The following is a 26,107-nucleotide window of genomic DNA, read 5'->3' on the forward strand; positions in this document are numbered from 1 at the left end:
CGTGGATTTCAGTATGATAAGCGAGGATTTTTTAAACATTTTTTTCAAGGACAAATGATTTTAAATAACCGTGGATGTTTTAAAATTTTTTTTCAAGGACAAAGGGTTTTAAATCATCGTGGATTTTATAAACATTTTTTTAAAGGACAAAGGATTTTAAATTGGCGTGGATGCTTTAAACATTTTTTTCAAGGACAGAGGATTTTAAATCAGCGTGGATGTTTTAAACATTTTTTCAAGGACTACAAGCGAGGGCCGTTTTAACGTTGTTTTCAAGGACTGTAAGCAATATTTCCAAGGACTATAAGCGAGGACATTCTTTACAATATTTCCAAGGACTAGAAGCAAATACCTTTTTAACAATGTTTCCAAGGACTATAAGCGAGGATCTTTTTAACAATATTTCCAAGGACTATAAGCTAGGATATTTTTAACAATATTTTCAAGGACTATAAGGGAGGACCTTTTTAACAATATTTTCAAGGATCTTTTTAACAATATTTTTAAGGACTATAAACGAGGACTTTTGTGACAATATTTTCAAGGACTATAAACAAGGACCTTTTTAACAATGTTTCGAAGGACTATAAGCGAGGATCTTTCTAACAATATTTCCATGGACTATAAGCGAGAACCTTTTTAACAATATTTTCAAGGACCTTTTTAACAATATTTTCAAGGACTATTAGGATTATAGTCGAGGATCTTTTTAACAATATTTTCAAGGACTATTAGGACTATCAGCGAGGACTATAAGCGTGAATGTTTTCATCAATATTTTCAAGGACTATTTGGACTATAGTCGAGGACCTTTTTAATAATATTTTCAATGACTATAAGTGTGGATCTCCTTAACAATATTTTTTAAGGGCTATAAGCGAGGACTTTTTAATAATATTTTCAAGGACTATGGCGAAATTTACGATAGATTTTAAGATTTGTTACAATCCAATGGGTTACATTTAGGTCTACGTTTTGATATTGCCCACATATAAGAGTATATCAAGATTTCAAGTATTTTTTATATTTTTCGAATTTATTTCGACAAAATTTTATAACTTTAAAATTTAGAACGAAGAAAATGTCCTTTCATACTTTTTGGTATAACCCTCATATAAAGGTATCCCCCGATTTTAGCTTTCCAGGGTCTTGCCATATTTTTTAAATTGATCAGCCCATATTTGGCATCTTGGCTTCTAAGGGGATAGAAAACCTCTTCGCAATGTAGGTCAATGTTTTGGAGTAGCCCCTATATAGAGCAATCTCCTGATTTAACCTATTTCGAGGATTTGGCTAAAAATATGTATTAAAGTGTAAAGTGTAGATATATATTTGGCGAGTCATTATTTATAACAATTATTTTTTTTTTTTCAAATTTAATTGTAATTTTTTTATCGTCATCTGGTTTAAAGACTGTAACATTGTGGACCGCTGTATTTGGCTTTTTCAATATTTTATTCAACTAATTTTATATAAATGTATTTTATGAGAAAAAAAAACTGTGGTTTATATAGTTGATTGTGTTGCAAAGCGATAAAAATTGTTGTGGTTTTATTTCATTAGAATTGAAAAAAATCCTTTTCTGTAATGCCTTGCCATAATAAAACTGGGTTAAGGCCTAGTCATGCAAATCAACTCCCATCCGATTTTTACGACATTTTCATTGGCATAATTAATTAATCTGCAAACTTGTTTGTATGTACACTGTCGGTATATGTAGTGATATAAATCTAGCTAAAGTGCACATGATTTATGTTCTGTCACAGTTTTATTAATAATTCGCATTTATGACGCCTCTCATACACGTACATACGAGTTATACATATTTATGTGGGCCACGGTTCAAAGCACTTTTTTCCAGTCATAAAATTTTTATTTTCAATTTGTTGTAGAAAAAAAAAAAGATTTTGGTATTGCAAACATGTTTCTCTCCTCATCCCATAGTTACTAACTTTGCTATGTTAGGAGCTTTCACTTCCCTATTAAAATTCCCAAACGGCAATAAGCTATAATTAATATTTTAATGCTTCAATAAAATTTATTAGCCAACCCAAAATTTTGATATGGCTGCTGATTGAAGCTGATGCTGTTTTATTATAATTGAATGAGAGATAAAGGATATTTGATAATTCGCATAAATGGGAGGGAATGTTGTTTGGGGGATACTTTTTGTTTGGTAGGCAATAATGGGACAAAGTTTAAAATAAGGATTCATTTAATGAAAATTTTGAGGGAGAGTTCTATTTATTACAAAAATTTGCAAAGAGATTAGCCTCAGTACGGTCAGCTTGGCCAAAAGCAGTTTATCAATGAAATAACTTATTCAAATTGCCACGAGCTAAAATATGTTTTATAAAACTGTCTTGTCTTCGGGAACAATTTTGATTGCTATCGGACACGCACACTGGCTGTGGATAGAGGAAAGGTGAGTGCATTTGCTGTGGTGTTGGGAATTAATTAAGCAGTAGCGGGCCGCCTACGGGTCGGAAGGGAGAATGTCTGTTCGAATATCCAAGTGCACATGTGTCAAAGAAATTTGAGGCTATAATTCGAGGCCCCTATTATTATACCTTCAGTCATACGGCTGCAGAGGCTATATTTCATTTGATACTGTCAAAAAGTTTCTCACCGAAATATCGGTTTTTAGCTATCGTTCTCTTTGGACCAAATCCATTTCAGGATATTTGGAGTCGATCTAGGGGTGTCCGTCAGTCTGTCTGTGTGGCTGTTGCGCACGGCAATTCTTGAAAGGAGTATTCAATCCGGTGCAAAATTTGTTCATCATAATATTATTGTCAAACTAAGCGTGGAGATAGCAATATCGGTCCACTCCTTCTGGTACCAGCCCCACAAAATATCAAAATTTTCAAAGAAAATAATTTACCTTATAAAAAGAAAGGCTCAATCGATGTTGCCCAAACTTGGCAAAATCTTAATATTTTTGTCAGAGCTAAATAGACAATATCTGCCCAGTCCATAAAGTGCCTCCCCCACAAAGGGTCAAAATTTGAAATAATTATAACTCATATACAACGTGTCCGATTGTCTTCAATTTCACACATCCCAATATTTTCATTAACACATTGTCTGGTGCGAAGATGGAATATATCGGTTCTATTATTATGGAACCCTTCCCCACACAATGGGTTAAGATTTTGACATTTTACATTTTCACACATTTCAATATTTCTACCAACACAGAATCTGTTATGAAGATGGTAGATATTGGACTCCCCAAAAAAGTGAAAAAATTTAAAAAAATAAAACCCTCATAAATCAAATTTTGAATATCCCATTATTTTTACTAATCTCTCTTTCACAGAGGGTCAACATTTTTAATATTTATATTTCTCATATTTTTCTCTCCATATGTTCCATTCCACAAAAGGTTAACATTTAGATTAACAAATATTCGCTTTAAATTGGAGAAAATTGTTCGATTTCTTTCAAATTTGCAAATCCTAATATTCTGTCTTTCAGCTTGAAATTTTTCCTGATTTTTATGAAGACAAAAAAAAACCTATAGATTCTCGTTGGACAAAAATGCACAGATTCCTCTTAGAAAAAATTTACAGATTATCTTTAGAAAAAAAATTTCCGGATTATCCATAGATGAACTCTTCAGAATTTTTGTAAAATAATATCTAAATTTTGTACTTAGAACTTCTTCTATAGAAAAATTTTCCAGACTTTCTAGAAGAATGTCATTTATTTAAAGGACTATAAAAATTTAAGAGCATTTTGAGCAAAGTTATTCGTGATGGAATTCAAGCGTGATAGTGGGATTTCTTTATATTTGGCTTGAAAGCCACAAGTGGCTATCGTTAGAGAACTCCAGCATTTAAATGTGAATAAATGTTTTGTCAAGGAAGTGGACGGAAGAAAACAGCAACATCAGCAGATGTTCAAATGGTTTGAAAAGTAAAGGAGCGACTTGATCGAAACCCGCATCACAGTGCCCGAAAAATTGCTCGTGAGATGAACATATCGCAATATTCCATTTGGCAAATATTGAAAAATGAGCTCGGGGTAAAACCATTGAAATTCCAAAAAGTGCAAGAACTTATACCGCAATAAAAAGAAAATAGACTCAAAAGAGCTAAAGACTTGCTTCGCTTGGTCGAAAGTGGTGATCTGTCGAATTTGGTTTTCTCCAATGAGAAAACATTCGGTGTCCAGCAGTTTGTAAACAAACAAAATGATCGTGTTTACTTGCCAAAGAGGTCAGTTTAAAATATGCACCTTCGCTTGGTCACCAGAACTCAAGCGGCGGCTATGGTGATGGTGTGGGCCGCCATAACAGCCGATATTCGCTTTCGCTGGAATTAATCGATTGTGGCATCAGAATAAATGAATGAATATCATCGCGAAAATATTCTGGAAGTTGTATTAAAGCCTTGGGCACGCCAACATTTTGGCCTCAGACCTTGGACATTCCAACAGGACTCAGCACCATCGCACTCAGTACGCGAACAATGGCCACCAAAATCTCCGGATACCAATACGTTGGACTATTGTGTCTGGAGTATTTTGGAAAGCAAGGTTGGCACTAACAAATATCAAAGTGTAGATCAGTTCAAACAAGTGCTTCGCCGGGAATGGGCTAAAATACCGCAGAGCAACATTCGGGCAGTATGTGATGGTTTCATTGGCCGTTTGAAGGCCATAATTCGTGCCAATGGTGACCAATTCGAACAAATCTAAACGTATTCTAAAATTTGATATTATTTCTTTGCTTTCATTCAATAAAATTTAAAAAAAATGTAAAAATTATGGCGTTTGACTTTGTTGCAGTTTTTTTTTATCTCACCCTGTATGTACTAAATGAGGTAAAATTTGTATTTGGGCGAGCCAACAGGGTGGAATCCTAAAATTTTAAATTAAGATTACTGTTGGATTTTCAGATTAGGGTATATAGAAAGATTTGGACATTCGTACTTATGTGTACTACATGGTACTAAATTTGGTACAATTTGTGTTTGGATAAACCGATAGGGTTGAAATTATGAAATTTGGAAAAAATGTTTCTTTGGGATTGTTTGATTGAGGTATGGAGATAGTTTTGGAAATTTGGAGTGTAGGATTGGGGTGTGTAGGAAGTGTTGGAAATTCGTACTTATGTGTACTTATGTATGTGTACTTATGTTTTTTTTTCTGAATCGATAGGACTGGAATTCTGAAATTTGGAATTAGCATTACTGTTGAAATTTTTAGACAGAAAGTAATTTGTGTAGATTTTCTAATAGAAAATCTGTAGATGTCCTCGTAGAAAATCTCTGTAGAGTTTCTCATAGCAAAACTCTGTAGATGTTCTCAAAGAAAATCTCTGTAAAATTTCCCATAGAAAATATATTTTGCACAGTTCTCTGGATTATTTAATAGAATACCTCTAGATTAGGGATTTCTTCAAGAAATCCTATTCATTTTTAAATGAATCTCTGTACATTTTCTTTACGAAAACATGCAGATAGTGTAAAGATCTCATTATGACAGACAGATGCTTGTGGAAAACTGTCCTCAAATTTACAAGATATATCTGTAAATATCCTATACGAAAAAATACGCAACTTTTTGTTATTTATTATATGTCCTCCAATTTCATCCTCACCCCATAGCATTTATGAAAATCTTTACAACATCTCCTCAACATTCGTACATCCACCCTCAATCTTCGTTTGTATTTAAAACTTCTTGCCAAAGTTCCCACATTCACATCCGTTGTAATTCGAGCATTGGTCGCCGTTGTAATTTGTGTGCAGGTGTGTGTGTGGGTTGAAAATCAAAGCGCTAACAAATCGCAATTTATTGCTATCACCTTGACATTTTCACCTCTCTGATTTGTGTTAAAGTCTTTACCGTTGTTGTTGTTGTTGGTAGTAGAGCGTTAAATTTCCTAATTCATGGAATTACCGAATTTCCTAAGACATAATTACAAGTACCAAATCGACAGCGTCTCAAATTACAAAAGGTGCAAAATTTACAAAACGAGGTCATCATCATCAAAGGCGCCAAATTAAGATAAATTTACAAATGAATTAGGTTTCTAGCCGTTGGGCGAGAGGAATGTGGCTTTTGGGTGAGTTAGTTGAATGAGAAGGAGATATAGGATATGAAACGCTGTGCGATTTTGTAGTGTAAAGAGGGCAGGAGGTACTTCTTTCAGAATCGTACATGGCGAGTGGTATGGTCATGTAATAATGTAAAATTGTAAGTTGAATCATGATGGCAAATGAATTATTGACGTATTGTTCAAATATAAAATTTGGCGAAGGAGATGGATATTCTCTATAACAAATCTAGAGATCATAAAAAAAAAAATTTTCAAATTTTTTTACATAGAAGATCAACCGATTTTCTCAATAACAATTAAAAAATTCGTTTTCGTTCGGAAGCTAGAGTGATTTCCACAGACCGACAGACGAACGAACATCGCTAAATGGACTAGAATTTTATACTGGTCAAGAATATATATATTTTGAGCGGTCTAAGGTGTTACAAACGGAATGACACCCACACTAAGGTGGAGGGTATACAAATGTTTACCTCTTTTGGAGATTAATTTTGTATAAGTTTAAGATTTTCTTTATTGAAAATCTGTAAATTTTCCTCTCGAAAACGTAGGTCGTTTCCCCACTGATAATCGGGTAGTTTTCTCTATAGAAAATGTGGAAGTTACCTTTACAGAAAGTTTGTAGATTTTCAACATAGAAAAATAAAATTTTTTCCGCAAAAATACTGAAGATATTCTACATAGAAGATTTTCTCCAAAGAAGATTTAAATATTTTCTTCTTGGAAAATCTGTAGATTTTTCTCTATACAAAATCTGGAAATTTTTTTAATTCAAAATCCAGTAGAAATGTTATATATTTTCTCAGTAAAAATTAGAAATTTTCTTTGAAGAAAATTCAGAGTTATATTTAGGTAAGTTTTTAATAGATTTTTTGTCCATAAAATCTGCAGATGATTCTATAGGAAATCGGTCTATAGAAAATTGTCATTTTTCAATATGTTTCTTTATTGAAAATCAGTAGGTGTTCTCGAAAGTCACCGAAAATTAATAGATTAAAAACAAGTACCCTACAACACTACAATATGTGAGAATCCCCCTTATGCCCAAATCCATTTTGGAAGATTTCGCTTTTGAAATTATGTCACGGTGCACTGCCCAGATATTACTAGCATTTTGACCAGGGACATTTAACCAATATTTACGAACTTCGTCGTGCTGTTGTAGTGGTCCATTTTACAGCTAAATATAATCCAATGGCCATACATAATGCTAGACTTCTTCCCTGTCCCTAACTTTCTTCTCAGGCGTGTCGATTGGCTTCAATTGTGTGATCAGGAAATTTTCCCTGTTTTTGAATATTGTGCGATCATCTCCAAAAGCAAGAGGTCCCTCTGTATTTCTAAATTTAGACTCATCTATATGATTTGCTTGTCTAGAATATTTAACTATTCGTCAACGAAATCAGCAGGCAGAAGTTCGCATTTTGTGTATTTCGGCTATCGCCTGTAAGTAATGTTGGTATTTTTCAGACAAAAGTAGTGGTTCATTCAACCCGCTGTCCTAATTGCGGACATCTTTGAAAACAATAGGCCTATCCCTTCTGAGCCTAATACTACCCTTTTGTGAGGATCGGACGATAATTGCAATCTGTATATAATATATAATATGTGTTGTAAAGTGCAAAAATATTACAAAATATACACTTCAATATTATAAGTCAAATTGAAAAAATCGCATGCGATAAAAAATATGAAAAAATTAAAAAATGTCACAAAATACTACAAAATCTATATTAACATCATTTTTGACTTATTTTTAGGCGATTTTTTTAGATTTTTTACTTTTATGTCAAGAGCGCTTTCCGAATTGGCAAAATTTGTCAAAATCGGTCCAGCCATTCTTGAGATATAAGCATTCCATCTAACATTCCTTTCCTTTGTATATACACATTGTATATATTTCGCTATATATATCCGATATATTTACTATTGGCATCTACGTAACGGTCAGAATTGACCTGTTCGTCTATTTATGATTTCGCCGGGACTAAAAATATTCGCGGTTTAATGGAAATTTGACTTTTATTTAACACAAATGTATAGTCTTTTTCACCCACTAAATATTACCCGATGACCATCAAAATTGGAAGGCTTCTGCCCAGCCCGAAGCTCTAGCCCCATGCTAATTTCCGCGTCGATTGGTCCATAATTGCGACCTGTAGAGCAACTGCAAAATCAAGAAATTTTACAGTTTTGGGTCCATTTTGACCCCTAAATATTATGCGATCATCCATTTCCTATGTGGGAAATCAATATTTCGTGGCGTTACATAATTTTTGGCCCAATCAAACTTATAATACCCCCAACACATAGTCTGGTAGGGTATAAAAATAAATTTAGAAAATTTTAGAAATATTTTGGAATGTCTAAAATACAAAAAAAAAAAAAAAAATATTAAATAAATAAATATTTTCTGTCAAAATATTTTCTCTGGTTAAAAATAAGGAAATGTTTTGTCTAGTTTGTATCTTAAGATTTTTTTCATAGACAAGGTTTAGATTTATCCAACGAAAACATTTGGATTTTCTCACATAAAATACATGCATTTTCTCATTGAAAATCTGTAAATTTTTTCTGGTATGTGTAACTTTCCCATTTTGTCATGACGCCAAAGACAAAAATATTCTATATCAACGTTTAATATAAGTCACCAAAGAAAATAAATCTCTGTTACCACTGTACAGGGTGAAATGGCAACTTCAGGTTGCTGTAATTTCTAAGTCATTCGTCCGACAGCTGTTAAAATTATTCCAGTGACAGCTCATTATATTGTTTACAAGCGTACAAAAGCATTTTGGTAAGAATTTCCAAAAAAAAAAAAAAAAGATATTCGTGAAGGAATTCAAAGGTGATAGTGTGATTTCTTTGTATTTGTGAATAAATCTTTTGTTACTCTTACCATCGCTCGTAACCGTGATACTGGTAGCGTAGACCGACGTCAAGGAAGTGGACGGAAGGAAACAGCCACATCAGCAGAAATGGTTCAAAAAGTAAAGAAGCGACTTGGCCGAAAAATAGCTCGTGAGCTGAACATATCGCAATATTCTATTCGGCAAATATTGAAAAATTAGCTATGGGTAAAGCCATTGAAATTCCAAAAGGTGTAAGAACTTACACCACAGCAGAAAGAAAATAAACTCAAAAGAGCTAAAGAGTTGCTTCGCTTGGCCGAAAGTGCTGAACTGTCGAATTTGGTTTTTTTCGATGATAAAACATTCGTTGTCCAGCAGTTCGTAAACAAACATAATGATCGTGTTTACTTGCCAAAGAAGTCTGCTGAAAATGTGCACCTTCGGTTGGCCACTAGAACTCAAGCGCCGGCCATGATAATGGAGTGGGCCGCCATAACAGCCGATGGTCGCTCTCCGCTAGTATTAATCGACCGTGGCATCAGAATAAATGCCGAATATTATCGGGAAAATATTCTGGAGGATGTATTAAAGCCTTGGGCACGCAAACATTTTGGCCCCTTGGACAATCCAACAGGACTCAGCACCATCGCACTCAGCACGCGCCACCCAAAATAATGTTCCTCAAAATCTCGAGACTATTGTGTCAAGGTTGGCACTAAAAAATACCAAGCAAGCGCTTTGCCAGGAATAAACCAAAATACCGCAGAGCAACATTCGGGTAGCGTGTGACGTTTTCAGTGGCGGTTTGAAGGCCATAATTCGTGCCAAAGGTGACCAATTCGAATAAATCTAAACTTATTCTGAACTGTTGATGCTATTTTCAAAATTTTTTGCTTTCATTCAATAAACTTAAAAAAAATTGTAAAAGGTATGGTGTTTAACTTTGTTGCAGTTTTTTTTTATATCTCACACTGTATATTCAAGAGGCATTTTGGGGTTAAAGCCGTACTTTGTGTGAGTATACCCCTGTATTTTCCAAACGATTTGTCTAAATATTTGTATTTTGGTTTCTTCGTGTATATATATAGTTTATTCTGAGATTTATAGTGAAATTTTGTGTAGAATATTTCTTCTTTTGACATCTTCCACTTGAACCAAAATTTTATATCACTTTCAGTTGTCAACTCGGAAAAGGTTGAAGAAAATTTGATCAAAAAACTTAGAAAATACTCGTATTTTTTTGGAACATTGATGCAAATACTATGGAAATACAGATTAATTTTTTTTTTTTTTTGGTTACTTATAGTAAAATTTGATGAAGAACATTGATACCATCCTTCTAAAATCAGTCTTTCTTAGAATTTTTGTTTTTTTTTTTCAGAATATTCCTCGTATTTTGATCTGCAATATTGCCAAAGACACTATATACCTAAAATGCACCGATCCTGAGGAATCTTAATCTGAAAGTGACCAAAAGTGTGGAGAAGGGGGAACTTGACCCCTCTATTTAGTTTACTTTTGATGTAAACTTTCAAAACGCCGATACACATGTCTTCGTTTGTTAGCTCTACTTTCATAATCTGCTAGGTTTTCTCCACATTCTAACCCAACGAAAATCATTTTTTCAGATTTTCTCGTGATAACTCGACTCTTGTAGAAAATCTATGGATTTTCTAATACACAATCTTTGGTATTTTGGTGGATTTTCCCATAGAAAATATTGCATTTCTGCTTTAAAAATCTGCTAACTTTAAGTAATTGTTGAAAAATGTTTGAATTTTATCGCACAGTGTAATGCTTTAATTTCTCATAGAAACTCGAGATATTTTTTATAGAAAATCTATGCATTTTTCATATATTTGTTTCATATTTTTATACCCTACACCACAAGGTGGTCAGGGTATTATGTCTTTGTGCATTTGTTTGTAACAGGCAAAAGGAAACGAGATAGACCCATAGTTCCTTTTGATGATCTGCACAGAATCACATTCTGAGTCGATTTATGCATGTCCGTCCGTCCGTCTGTCCGTCCGTCCGTCTGTCCATGTATTTTTGTAAACAAAGTACAGGTCGCATTTATTGCCCGATCCAGACGAAATTTTGCACAGATTATTTGTTTGGTCCAAGGACAAAACCTATTGAAATTGGAGATAATCGGTCAAAATTTAGATATAGCTCTTCGTCCGATTTCCCTTTTATTGTGCACCAAACGTGTAATATCAGCCTGAATTGTATGGAATTTTCCATATACAACCAAATTAGGCCTGAAAATAAGTATGCCAAATTTGATCGAAATCGGTTCAGATATAGCTATAGCTCCCATATATATTGTTCATCCGATTTGTTATTTTTGTTCTCCGCAGCCGTAATATGCACTCTGCAACAACAATATTTGGGGAAATATATCAAATACAGCTCAGAAATACATTTGCTAAATTTTATCGAGATCGGTTCAGATTTGGATATAGTTCCCATATATAACTTCGTCCGATTTACCTTTTATTGTGCACCAATCGTCTAATAATGGAATGGAATTTGGCACATGCGACCGAATTGAGTCTAGAAGCTAGTATGTCAAATTTGGTGAAGATCGGTTCAGATATAGCTATAGCTTCCATATATATTATTCATCCGATTTGTTATATTTGTTACCCACAACCGTAATATTCACTCCGTAACAACGATATTCAGGGAAATATATCAAATACAGCTCAGAAATATCTTTGCTAAATTTTATCGAGATCGGTTCAGATTTGGATATAGCTCCCATATATATCTTTATCCGATTTCAAATTAATTGTGCACCAAATGGGCAATACAATTCCGAATTTAAATGATACAAATGCTTCGGCATATTTAGCCCTTTGAACTTTAAATTATAATTATAATCATAGTGTGTATGATTGAATTCTCCCATAAAAACTTTTAATTGGTATGTGGAGCTCTACTAAATTAGCAAAGTGGTGTAGGGTATCATAAAGTCGGCGCCGCCCGACTTTAAGACTTTCTTTACTGGTTCATATATAATAATAACACTCAAATAATTCCTAAAGTAATCTCTCGTTTCTTTCGAACCATCGCATATCTAAATGATTTAGAACATATTTATTCTAACTTGGAGATTTGAATTGTTGGTGCACTGTTTCTGGTACCAACGTTGAAAACTGTCAAAATTTTGAAAGATTATATTCAAATTATTCATATTTTTTCAATCGATTAACGGCAATTACATTTTCAGTTCAAAAAAATGTCATTTGTTGTTCTAGCAATTAATTGCGAAAACAATTTTCCGATGTTCTTGTCATTGAATCATTTAATATTTTCTCCAATTAAAAAATGTATAACGTTTTAATTGTATTATTTGCCCCAAGGATTTGAATGGCATTTTGATGCTCTCCGCTCTATCTCTGGCATCGTTTCTGGGAAAGATGAACTATCCGATTGCTGCCGACACATTCCACATTCAAGGTAGTGGCGGTGGTGTACTGCAATTAATACAACTCCCTCGGGCTAGGTTAAACAAATAAACTTTTGCAACTGCTGTTACAGGCTGCGTTGCTCTCACTCTTTCCCGGTATCTCTCATTCTCTCGCTGCCTGTCTTTCGCTTTCTCTGGGTATCCCTAATAAATGAATGATTGAAGTCAAAAGACAACACGTTCTGGCTACAGATGAAATTAAGTAATGGATGTGCTAACAAACGATACACAGTGTTGAGGAATCGTTTTTTCGTGGTGAGAATTCGATATATATGGAAATTGAACACCCTAAGCAGTCGGAGCGGCTATCCGACTTGGTAGAAAATTTATATGGACTGCGGTCCATCGATCCCACAAAAAATCACGCTCCAACAGGAGTCAAATATTTAAATAATTATAGCTCTCATAAAATTATTTTTCAATTTTGTACATTCCAATGTCTCCACCGTAATATGAAGATTGGACCAATAGGTTCTGAGTTAGTGCAAAATTTGAAAATTTTTATATTTGTACCCACCTTAGGTATCTCTTCTCCCTCTCAAAGATTTTAATTTTGTATAATCCGAAGTCTCTATTTGATACATTTAGTTCCTGATTCTCTTAAGTTTTTCGGAAAATGAATAATATCTCTCATAAAAAGGGGAATAAATCTTGAATTTCATGTTTGGAATTTTTTTAGTTTTCTCCACAATCGACTTAAAAAAAAAACGTAAAACTCCTAAAAAGGAAGGAAACCAAGTTTAAAAGTATCAGTCTGCCGAAAGACGTATACCCTCAGGCAATGTTCGATTATTTAATTTTATTTTGACTTCTGTTACGACTATGCAAACTCTTGACCCTCTTTGGAGTGGGTTCTGAAGTATATGGTCAATATTGTCCATTTCGTATCGGACCTAAATAATATGATATAAATATTGCGAGTACCAGAAGTGGTTCGCAGATATATATATGATCATAACAGATCTTGTGTTAGCAAACATGTTTGTATATGTGAAATTTGAGGAGAGTTGCAGGCATATATCGCTTTCTTTGAGCTATTTTTTTTTTGGCAAAATCTTGAACCGTATGTGGAGGAGGTATCAGAAGAAATGGTCCGATCTCTACCATCTTTATAAAAGATCCTATGTCGATTTTTATGAGTTTCATTTAAAGAAGAAGGAGAGGGCCGATATATCCCATTTTCACAACAGATCTTATTTTAGTGGATATAATGAAGTGTGTAAAATATAAAGAGAACCTAATGGTTATTTCGGATTTTATAAACGTTTTGGTTATTCAAAACCTTGACTCTTTGTGGGGTAGGTACCAGAAGCAATGGTCCGGTCTCTATCGTCTTTATAATAGATCCTGTGTTGATAGAAATATTCAGATGTGGCAAGTCTAAATGGAGTCGGATGCTAATTTCGCGAGGTACCAGAAGGAGTGGACCGACATATTAACACCAGATCTTGGGTTTATACAAATAGTAGGATATGTGAAATTTGAACACAATCGGACCTATTTTTATAAGAGTTACAATTATTCAAAATGTTTACCCTTTGTGGGAGAGGCACTTGATGAAGTGGACCAATTTCATCCATTTTCGCACCAGACCTAGGATTGATGCAAATATTTGGATTAGCAAAGTTGGAGCAAATCATACTATGTAGGGTATATTAATTTTGTCATTCCGTTTGTAACTCCTCGAAATACTCATGTCAGACCCAACAAAGTATATATATTCTTGATCAGCGTAAAATTCTAAGACGATTTAGCCATGTCCGTCTGTCTGTGTGTCTGTCTGTCTGTCTGTTGTAATCACGCTATATTTCGAACAAATTGTGATAGAAGGCTAAAATTTTGCACACATGTATATTTTGCCAGTAGGCAGGTTAAGTTCGTAAATGGGCCATGTATGTCCAAGTTATCATGTAGCCCCCATATAACGGTACCTCCCGATATTCGGTATTTTGATGATTTTAGCGACATTATTCACCGGAATTGTTTCGAATTTGGCATTTGAAGTTCGTAATGGATACTACAGCCTAGGACAGAAAATTATCTGTGCAGGTTCACGCCTTCGTATATCCCTCATGTAACGGTACCCCCCGATATTAGGTATTTCGATGATTTTAGCGACATTATTTAACGGAATCGTTCCAAATTTGGTATTTGAAGTTCGTAATAGATATTGCAGCATAAAACTGAAAATGAGCCATGTAGGTCCACGTCTTCGTATAGCCCCCATATACCGTAACCCCCCCCCCATATTCGGTATTTTTGAGATTTTAACAGAATTTTTAACGGATTTTATTTCTTTGGAAATTGCCAAATTTGTGCCAAATGGTGGAGGGTATTAAAAGCTCGGACCGGCCGAACTTACAGCTTTTTTACTTGTTTTTTTTTTTTTTTTGAAAATTTCGAAATTTCGCGGGGTAGGTACCAGGATGAGTGGACCGATATTGCCCATCTCCGAAATCGATCTAAGTTTGACAAAAATATTAGGATATGCCAAGTTTGGACCAAATCGGATATTCCCTTGGAGAGTTGTCGTGCGAACCATCCAGACAGGCAGACGGACGGACGGACGTCGCTATATCGACTTCAAATGTCCTGCAACGAGTTTGGTCCAAAGAGGCCTAGGGTCTAAACCGTTATTTTGACTAGGCACATTTTGACCGTATCAAATGTCGTGCGCACCAGCCAGACAGGCAGACGGACGGACGGACGTCGCTAGATCGACTCCAAATGTCCTGCAACGAGTTTGGTCCAAAGAGACCTAGGGTCTTAAACCGTTATTTTGACTAGGCACGTTTTAACCGTATCAAATGATATATACCCTCTCTAGCCATATACACTCTCTAGCCATATAATAATAATAAATCAATAATGAAAAAATTTGCCAAAAAAAGCAGGTAAGTTCAGCCGAACCGATCATTTCACATCCTTCGCCATTTGTGAAGTAACTTATGTGAAAATATGTTAACCTATATAGAATTTGTTCTACAATAGTCCTACTCTTGTAGCCTTTACCAAATTCAAATAAAGTAGTTCAGGTTAAAAAAAAAACAAAAACCTTGAAGTACCCAAACATGGGCCACAGGAGGTAGAGCCTGTTACCAATCCTAAATTCGGAATTTAAAATTATTCAGTTAAGGTCAGGTCGAATATTCGGAGAGAAATTGAATGGGGCTAGACGATAACGCGGACTACAAAAGACAATACTCTGCAACAGGAGGTTGAACCCGTTATGAACTCTTAATTCTGAATTTCAAATTATTAAATTAGAAACAGTGGGGAGGGGCTGAACGAAAACGTTGACCTTCGAATTTACCAAAAGACAACTCCATGCAAAATCTCCGATTCCTATAACATACGGTCTAAAATTTGAATATAATTAAGTATCAGTGTTAATTAACAGCCGAATCGATCATTTCACATCCTTCACCATTTGTGAACTAACTTATGTGAAAATATGTTAACTTATATAGAGCTTGTTCTACAAGAGTTCTACTCTTGTAGCCTTTACCAAATTCAAATTAAGTAGTTCAGGTTTTAAGAAATAAAAAAATACCGAAAAGCTTAAAGTACCCAAACGTGGAACACAGGAGGTAGATCCTTTTACCAATCCTAAATTCGGAATTTAAAATTATTCATTTAGGGTCATGCCGAATATTCGGAGAGCAATTGAATGGGGCTAGACGATAACGCGGACCACAAAAGACAATATTCTGCAACAGGAAGTTGAACCCGTTATGAACTCTTAATTCCGAATTTCAAATTATTAAATTAGAAACTGTGGGGAGGGGGCTGAACGAAAACGTCGACCTTCGAATTTACCAAAAGACAACTCCGTGCAAAATCCTCGATTCCTATAACATGCGGTCTAAAATTTGAATATAATTAAGTATCAGTGTTAATTTTTTCAAATTTCCTACCTCCCAATATTTTTAGCAACAAATGTCTAGCGGGAAGATAAAATATATTCACCCACTCTTTCAGAAAAGAAAAATCTGCTCAAGTTCCAATATATATTGTGTGAATATGGGAGATGAAGATTCATTTCTTCTGACACCTCTCCCACAAAATGAATACTTAATAGAACTGCCATATGCGAATGGTACATAAATACAAAGCGAGTGTTAGAACGTAACAGATTTATAAGAAATCCAAATAATTGGATCAAAAAAAAAAAAAAAAAAAAAACCAAGTCTCAATCACTGTGCAAAAGTGAAATGAGAAAATGTCACAGGAATTGACATTGAACATAAGCGAAAGAGATGGAGGACGATAGAATAAATATAACTAATTTAATTGCACATCGCCGCCTAGAGGGACATGTGAAGGATCTCGTATGCTGTCGCTACAAACGAGTGTTTGGGTATTTAATTCTAGGTGTCAGTTTAATTTCTATCTAAAGACTGTGCATGTGTTGTACAAGTGTGTGTCGTCTGTGTGTGTGTTATCGCTCTGTGTGTTCCTGTGTCTGTGCATATGTGCCTGTGTGAGTGTGTGTGTGTGGTAATTTTATAGTGAAAGTTGTAGAATAGCTGTTTAGTTGAAAGCCAGTGTAGTGGTATTTACAACACACATATCCACACACACACACACACACACACTCATGTAGATGTAATAATCAATTAGTGAAGCATTCAGTCAAAGTGACAACGACAGAGCCTTACCTTTCCCACGACAGACGACGTGGAGCATCTTCAATGGCACACAGACCAGAAAAATTCATATCATATTGTTGTTGTTGCTGCAGGTACTGGTAGTGATGCTGCTGATGTTGTTGTTGCTGGTGGTGCTGCTGCTGATGCTGGGACTTGGATGAAATACTCGAACTTGATTGATGTAACAATTTCACTAAACGCCGTGTCAGAGCTATATTCGATGTCGACGACGATGATGTGCTGCTGCTATTCGAGGCATTTGTTTGCGAATTGGAGTTGGAGAAACCGGATGTTGTATTGCTGCTGCTACTGCTGCTATGCTGTTGGTCGGAAGAGGAGACACCACTACTACTTCCACATCCGCTGAAGCCAGGAATTTGGCAACCACTCTCAACGGTGGGTGTATTGTCAGCCGATGTGGTCGATGTTGAGCCTCCGAATATCGATGTTGAACGTTTCTTGGAAGCCAAACGGTAGGCACGTGCGGCCACAACATGTGGAGCAGGTATTCTATATTGGCCGAAACGAAAAAATGCATGGACGTTGGCGGAAGGAGAGGGGAGAAATGAACAATTGATATTAAAGACATTGATATGGAAGGAATGAGAAGACCAAACGCCATGACAAAATGTGTGCGCAACACACACACACGCACACACTCGCTGGCAGGCAGGCACACACAGTCGCACAAACACCAAGGCACAACACATCAAACATTGGTTAACATTGAATATATAATTTACTTATAGTGATACACATAAATACATTTTGTTAAATATATATATATATATATATATATATATATATATATATATATATATATATATATATATATATATATATATATATATATATATATATATATATATATATATACGTATGCATAACTACTTAATGACATAGACAGCAATACGTAACTCATATTGGTTCGCTTGTCATAAATAGTTAAAGTCAATATTAAATTTGTTTCAGTATTTCCTAAATATGAAATGGCAAAATTTAAGTTAATATAAAAATATATATTTGTTTTAAATACATTTCATGATGTCAATTTATTATTGAAAAAAAAATTAGATATAGCAAATTGTAAAGAATCGCTGATTTGTTTCGTACGTTATGACAGATAAAAGTATTAACAAGTGAAAACGCAGTAAGTTCAGCCCGGCCAAACTTTGAATACCCTCCACCATTAGGAATGAATTTGGAAATTTTCGAAAAATAAAATTCTTAAAAAATGCTGTTAAAATTTTAAAACTACCGAATATAGCCGTTATATTGGGGTCTATACGACGTGGACCTATATAGGCATTGTTTACCATTAGCCATTACCATATTCAAATTCGAAACTTGAAATAAACGGTGAATAATGTAGCTAATATCATCAAAATATCGTATATAGGGAGGTACTGATATATCGGAGCTGTGCAAGGACCTGAACCAGCATAGACAATTTTCTCTCACAGGCTATAGCATCCATTATGAACGTCAAATACGATATCTCAAACAATTTCGGTGGGTATTGTACCTTAACTCGTCAAAATACCAAATATATAGGGAGGTACTGATATATGGGGCCTATACGAAGACCTGGACCTGCATAGACAATGTTCTGTCACAGACTGTAGTTCCCATCACGAACTCTAAATACGTAATTTGAAACAATTCCGGTGAATAATGATCAAAATACCGAATTTTGGGAGGTATCGTTATATGGGAGCTATACGAAGACCTGGACCTGCATAGACAATTTTCTGTCATAGGCTGTAGTATCCATTTCGAACTTCAAATACTAAATTTGAAACAATTCCGGTGAATAATGTCGCTAAATTTATCAAAATACCGAATGTCGGGAGGTACCGTTATATGGGGGCTATATGAAATCGTGGACCTACATGGCCCATTTACGAACTTAACCTTCCTACTGGAAAAATAAACACGTGTGCAAAATTTTAGCCGTCTATCTCAATTCCTTCGAAAGATAGCGTGATTACAACAGACAGACAGACAGACGGACAGACAGATAGACGGACATGGCAAAATCGACTTAGAATTTTACGCTGATAGAGAATATATACTTTGTTGGGTCTGACATGAGTATTTCGAGGAATATGCCCTCCATAGTATGGTGGGGGGTATAAAAGTTGTGACACTTTGTGGATGAGGTACATGGTTTTGGTTATTGAAAAACTTTGACCCATTGTGGGGGAGGTACCAGAAGGAATGGTCCGATATTCCATCTTAACGCCAGACCTTGGGTTAATAAAATTATTGGGATCGGACCCTTACACCATAATTTATAAGAGTTTTAATTATTCAAGATTTTGACTTTTTGTGGGGAAGGTGGCGTGGGCCGATATTATATATTTTCGCACCTGACGCAAATATTTGGATTTGCAAAGTTGGAGCAAATAGGATTATCATTTCTCTTTCTGTGTCGAAAATATTTTGTGGAGGAGGTACCAAAGGAGTGGACTGATATATTCCAACTTAACATCAGACCTTGGGTTAATAAAATTGTTGGGATGTGTGAATTTTGAAGACAATTGGACCCTTACATCACATTTGATAAGAGTTGTAAATTTTGAATTTTTGTGGGGGAGGTACTAGATAGAGTGGACCGATATTGTCAGTTTTTGTCCTTTGTGGGGAGGTAACAGAAGGGGTGGACAAATATTGCCCATCTCCGAACTCGATCTTAGTTTGATAAAAATATTACAATGTACCCAGCTTGGACAAATCGGATACTCCATTCGAGAGTTATCGTGCGCACCAGCCAGCCAGACAGACATCGGATCGCTAAGCCGACTACAAATGTCGTAAAACGGATTTGGTCCAAAGAGACCTAGGGTCTAAAACCGTTATTTCGACTAGGCACGTTTTGACCACATCAAATGATATATACCCTCTCTGGCCCGTTCGTGGTTTGGTTGTGATAAAGAGATGGTTTTGCAACTGTGCACAACAAGTGCACGAAAAGTACAAAAAAGTACTACATTTGGTACAATTTCGTATTCGTTGAATAGATAGTGCTTCAAAATTGAAATTTGGTATTAGGGTCGCTGTTCATATGTAGCCTGGACATATGGAGGTAGTTTCGGAAATTTGTACTATAACTGTACGAAAATTACAGAATGACAACATATTTGGTATTGGATGAAGGAATAGAGATACAATTCTGAAATTCTGATTGTTGAAATCCTGAAATGTGATTTAAAGTTCACTATAAGTATCTGAGGTTAAGAAATGGAGATTGTTTTGGATATGTGTACCATAATTGTTCGAAAAATACTAAATGTTACTAACATGCGTGTTGGATGAAGGGATAGAGCTGGAATCCCGAAATTGATACAAAGTTGGGTATTAGATGAAGCGATGGAATTGAAATCCGGAAATTTTACATAGATGATTTGCAAATTCGTACTGTAATTGTTCGAAAAGTACTAAATGGTATTGGGTGAAAGGATAGAAGTAAAATTTTGAAATTTGATATTGGGGTCAGTGTTGATTTCATGGGTTTAAATATGGATACGTTGAAATATTTTTGGACAGAAAAAATGGATATGGGTCAATGTACAATGGGTTTACTTATATTCTTCTCCATAAACTTCAAAATGAAAGATTTTGAAAACATTTTGGTGTAAATGATACATTTTTCTTTAAATCTTTTCCAAATGGAAAAACTGAATAAATTGTGCATTTAGGATACTAACAAGTAAAAAAGCAGTAAGTTCGGATGGGACGAACTATGAATACTCTCCACCATTTGTAAGGAATTTGAAAATTTTCAAAAATATTGCGTTTAAAAATACTGCTAAAATCATAAAATACCGAAAATAGAGAGGTAGCGTTGCATGGGGGCTATACGAAAACGTGGACCTATTAAACAATTTTATGTCATTGGATGTAGTATCCATTAGGAACTTCAAATTTAAAACACATCCGGTGAATAATGTCGCTAAAATCACCTATACGAAGACGTAGACCTGCAATTTTCGGTCACAGGCTGTAGAACTCTTTAGGATCTTACAATATGAAATTTTAAACAATTACCGTGGATAATGTCACTAACATCATCAAAATATTGAATGTTTTGAGGGGACTGTACCACAACACAAACTTATAACGGTAGTTCTTTTCACGGAAATTTCTTACATAATGGGGACATATGCTGTCAATTTACAGCAAATTCGGTTAACAATGTCAATAACTTTTCCATAAAAAATATTACAATCTCATATAGTGCGAAGGGAGTGAATAATAATAATTTAGTTATACCCTCAGCCATATGGCTAGAGAGGGTATATATCATTTGATGCAGCCAAAACGTTCCTCATCGAAATAACGGTCTTAGAACCAAAGTCTCTGTACCAAATCCGTTTCAGGACATTTGGAGTCGATCTCTGTCTAGCTGGCTAGTGCGCACGGTAACTTTCGAAGGGAGTAAGCGATTTGGTCCAATCGTAATATTATTGTCAAACTTACTTAATCAACAATTTGAATAACCATAAAGCTTATAAAAAAGGAAATGAGTATCCGATTATTTTGAAGACGAAAGATCTCTTCCTTCTGGTACCTCCCCCATAAACTCGAGATTTAAAATATATATTAACCCTCTACGTTCGATAAACACCCTCTCAAAGAAAAATAATTATAATAAAATAAAAAAAATTAAAAAAACCTTTTTGAAAAATAACTTCTGAGTTATAGAGTGAAGATGGAACTCATCGGCCCATTCTTTCAGGTACCTTCCCCACAAAGGTTAAAATAATTATATTTCTATAAGCCATGTCTGTAATGTAAATTGGGAGTATTTCGGTTCACTTCTTCAACCCCCCCCCCCCCCCACCAAAAAAATGTTTTTTTTATAAATAAAATCAGGTCGCATTTATTGCCCGATCCACAATTAAATTTCGCACAAGTCATTTGTTTGAGCCAAGGACAAACACTATAAAAATTGAAAAAAATCGGTCAAAATTTAGAAATAGCTCAGATATATATCTTCGTCCGAGTTGATTTTTATTGTGCATCAAATAGTACGAAATTTTGCACATACGACTAAATCAAGTCTAAAAATAAGTATGCCAAATTTGATCGAAATAGGTTCAGATATAGCTATAACTTCCATATATATTGTTCATCCGATTTGTTATATTTGTCCTTCACAGCCGTAATATGCACTAATATGCATTTAGCACTTACGACCAAATTGAAATTAAAAATTTGGTAGAAATCGGTTCAGATATAGCTTTAACACCCATATATACAGAGTGAGATGAAAAAACTGCAACCAAGTTCAGATAGCTGTCATTTCTAAGCCATTCGTCCGACAGCTGTTAAAATTATTCCAGTGACAGCTCATTATATTGTTTACAAGCGTAAAAAAGAATTTTGGTGAGAATTTTCCAGAAAAAAAAGTTATTTGTGATGGAATTCAAACGGCCACTACGACGCGGGTTTCGATCAAGTCGCTTCTTTACTTTTCGAACCATTTTTACTGATGTTGCTGTTTTTTCCCGTCCACCTTTGGCACGAATTATAGCCTTCAAACAGCCAATGAAACCGTCACACCCTGCCCGAATGTTGTTCTGCGGTTTTTGGGCCAGTACCAGCGAAGCACTTGTTTGAGGTGATCGACACTTTTTTATTTTTTAGTGCCAACCTTGCTTTCCAAAATACTTCAGACACAATAGTCCAACGGATTGGTATCCGGAAGCGAGGAACGTCATTTTGTTATCATTCTTGGGTGGAGCGTGCTGAGTGCGATGGTGCTGAGTCCTGTTGGAATGTCCAAGGTCTGTGGCCAAAATGTTTGCGTGCCCAAGGCTTTAATACACCCTCCAGAATATTTTCGCAATAATATTCGGCATTTATTCTGATGCCATGGTCGATTAATACGAGCGGAGAGCGATCATCGTCTGTTATGACGGCCCACCCTATCACCATGGCCGGCGCTTTAATTCTGGTGACCAACCTAAGGTGCATATATTCAGCCGACCTCTTTGGCAATTAAACACGATCATTTGGTTTGTTTACAAACTGCTGGACAACGAATGTTTTTTCATCGGAGAAAACCAAATTCGGCAATTCAGCACTTTCGGCCATTCGAAGCAACTCTTTAGCTCTTTTGAGTCTATTTTCTTTCTGTTGCGGTGTAAATTCTTGCACTTTTTGGAATTTCAATGGCTTTACCCAGAGCTAATTTTTCAATATAATAATAACTTTTTTTCTGGAAAATTCTCACTAAAATGCTTTTGTACGCTTGTAACCAATATAATGAGCTGCCACTGGAATAATTTTAACAGCTGTCGGGCGAGTGGCTTAGAAATGACAGCAGTCTGAAGTTGATTGCTTTTTTTTCATCTCACCCTGTAATGTAAATTTGGAATGTGTCGGTCGACTTTTTCTGTAAAACACCAAATACAGCTAATAAATACCCTTGCCAAATTCTATCGAGATTGGTTCAGATTTTGATGTAGCTCTCATATATATACTTATCCGATTTCAAGTTAATTGTGCACCAAATGGGTAATATAGGCCCAAATTGAAAACGAACTAATGTCTCGCAAATTTAGTAAAAATCGATTCAGAGCAGGATATTCCACTCATATATTAGTTCCTTTTAAAATATAACTAAAATTTTAGTTGGTATGATTTAATTCTCACAAATTCCCAATAGAAAATCCCATAAAATAGCGCAAAAGAATGAGAATTTTTTGAAAAATTTTTGTAAGAAGTTATATATTGTATTCAGAATTCAAAATGCAAAGTTACATCAAAATCTGTTGAAAAAGTTTGCCAATACCTAAAAAGTCTCTCAAATCGGGCCAAGGGTTCTATGGGAGCCATATCAAATTGTGGACCCATATTAATAATATTTTCATTAGGTATCCATTAAGAACGCCAGATGTCAAACTTCAGTCCATTTCAATAGTGTACCTAAAATGTTAAAATTTCTTTAAATCCGTGTATACCGTTGTATGAGGCCGACGTCGAAACTTCGATCATTCTTTAAAAGTATTTGATTACATTATTTTTTACTCATTATAAGGCTATTATAAAAAATCTGATCGATTAGTTGTGTAGAGCTATTTTTGTCACATCTTCTCATACATGTGGGACCACTGTTACTGTTGCGAATTTTGCACACACTTTCTGTAACAAATATTTGCCTTACATTGCTTCAATCTTTAATACCAAAACCATTTTAACCAATAATTTTATTACATCGTTACTTTTAAGCAATTATCAGATGCAAATAATTTTTTTTAAATAAAACCACTTACCACAACAACGTATTTCAATTAACATTTAATTTGCACATTGAAGAACTTATCCTTCTCTAATCTCAAATCTCTATACAAAAAGACACACACAAAAACAAACATGCACTCCGAGTAAATGTTGACTGACATTGACCACAAAATTCCTAAGCAATTCGTGTGAATAGCTCGACATGCTTCTTTTTCGTCTTACCTCAGCAGGACGGAACCATCGGCAGCATAACACTCAAAATCATCAGCCGTCGATGATGAGGTTGAGGCTCGATATGGCATCGAAGCATCGGGGGTTTGGGCGCCGGCACCACCACCACCACCTCCAGCTGCCGAGTTACTATAATTTCCGGTTGTACCACCACTGCCACCAGCAATGGCTGCTTCAACCAAAACAGCACCGGAACTACCATGAGGTGTGCTACCCGAAGATTTACGCCGATAGACAAGCGTTCCATCATCCTTGGGCAGGTTAAGTGATTTTATGCTGAGCGTGTTGTTGTTGTTATTAAAATTGCTGCTTATGTTGTTGTTGTTGTTACTGATACTGCTGTTGTTATTGTTGTTCCACGGGGCACTACTACAGGCTGCCGATGTGGGTGTGGAGGTGGCCGTTGTAGTTGTTGTATTACGTGTCAATAATGACCAACGATTTCCGCTGCATGTTGAGGCTCTGGCTGAGCTTAATCGTTCCTCTGGAGATTTGGTTGTCAAGTGTGGCATAAAAAGAGAACGAAAGAGAAAGAGAGAGAGAGAGACAGACACATTAAATTATCACCATATACTGGAAAATTACTAAAAAAAATATCGAATCAACAAGGTTCATCCCTCCTTCCCCCATCCATCCCTGCACCCGGCATGTCACAAATGCTTCCTCGTGTGACTTTATTAAAGGACATTATTTCAAATTAAGACAAAGGACCGGCACACAGACAGCCGCACATACCCTAACGAAAATAAATGTCCATATTGATGCCAATGATGATGATGATGAAAATGGATGATGATGCTGTTGTTGTTGAGGATGATAATGCGAACTATTGATGGAAAATTGTAATAATGGAAAATTTCCAATAATAAATGAAATTAAAAAGAAAAAACACACAATTTTTCACACCCCAGCAACAATGACTGTCTGAAGTTCATTGAATGTCTGACAGTAAATTTCGTTATCAAAAGTAGTCAATTAAGGCGATTTCCATTCAAATGGAATATGAAAAGGCTATTTTTGGGAACGAACAATGGCCAGTCAGTCAGACAATGCCCAGGCATTTTTTACCGCAATTTTAATTAATTGTCTTTTGTTTTTTTTTTTTTTTTTTTTTTTTGTAAAATTATGATTGACAGGTGAAAATCAGATGATAATAAAATGTATGGAGAGCCACTTTTCATTAAACACACAAAAATAATTTTATTTGAGATTTTAAAGTCATCAATATGAAATAATTTCGCTTTTACTTAATTAAGGAAATTTTAGGTCTGTTACAGGACTGCAAGAATGTAAATGTTTTTACTAAGTTTTTTTTAACGAATTTTCCTTTTTTGATTTCGGGAAAAAATGCAAAAGTAGTAGTTCCTACAGATTCTGGAATAGAAAATAAGCTGTCCTTAGTTACCAAATTAATTTTAAGTCAACATTTCGAGTTAATCTTGTAGCTGAGTAATAATTTTTCAAAATCGGTGAATGTGGTTCTGTCGTTAAGTTTGTGTCCATGTAAGACCATTTAAATTTTCCAGTTGAAGGGAGTAAAGAGAAGTTAGAGAAATGGTAGGCAAAGGGCTAA

General features: G+C 35.2%; 1 protein-coding gene across 1 annotated transcript in view; it reads right to left on the reverse strand.

Moving 5' to 3' along the window:
- LOC131801548 (dual specificity protein kinase splA-like) overlaps positions 1 to 26,107 on the reverse strand; it is an 83,890-nt gene that overhangs the window by 49,398 nt on the left and 8,385 nt on the right. The window contains exon 3 of the mRNA XM_059120320.1: positions 24,526 to 25,018. Within this exon, the coding sequence (XP_058976303.1) occupies positions 24,526 to 25,018 (493 nt within the window). The remainder of the gene's footprint in view (positions 1 to 24,525; positions 25,019 to 26,107) is intronic.

The sequence above is a fragment of the Musca domestica genome, unplaced genomic scaffold (genome assembly GCF_030504385.1).
Source record: "Musca domestica strain aabys unplaced genomic scaffold, Musca_domestica.polishedcontigs.V.1.1 167, whole genome shotgun sequence".
NCBI classification, from domain to species: domain Eukaryota; kingdom Metazoa; phylum Arthropoda; class Insecta; order Diptera; family Muscidae; genus Musca; species Musca domestica.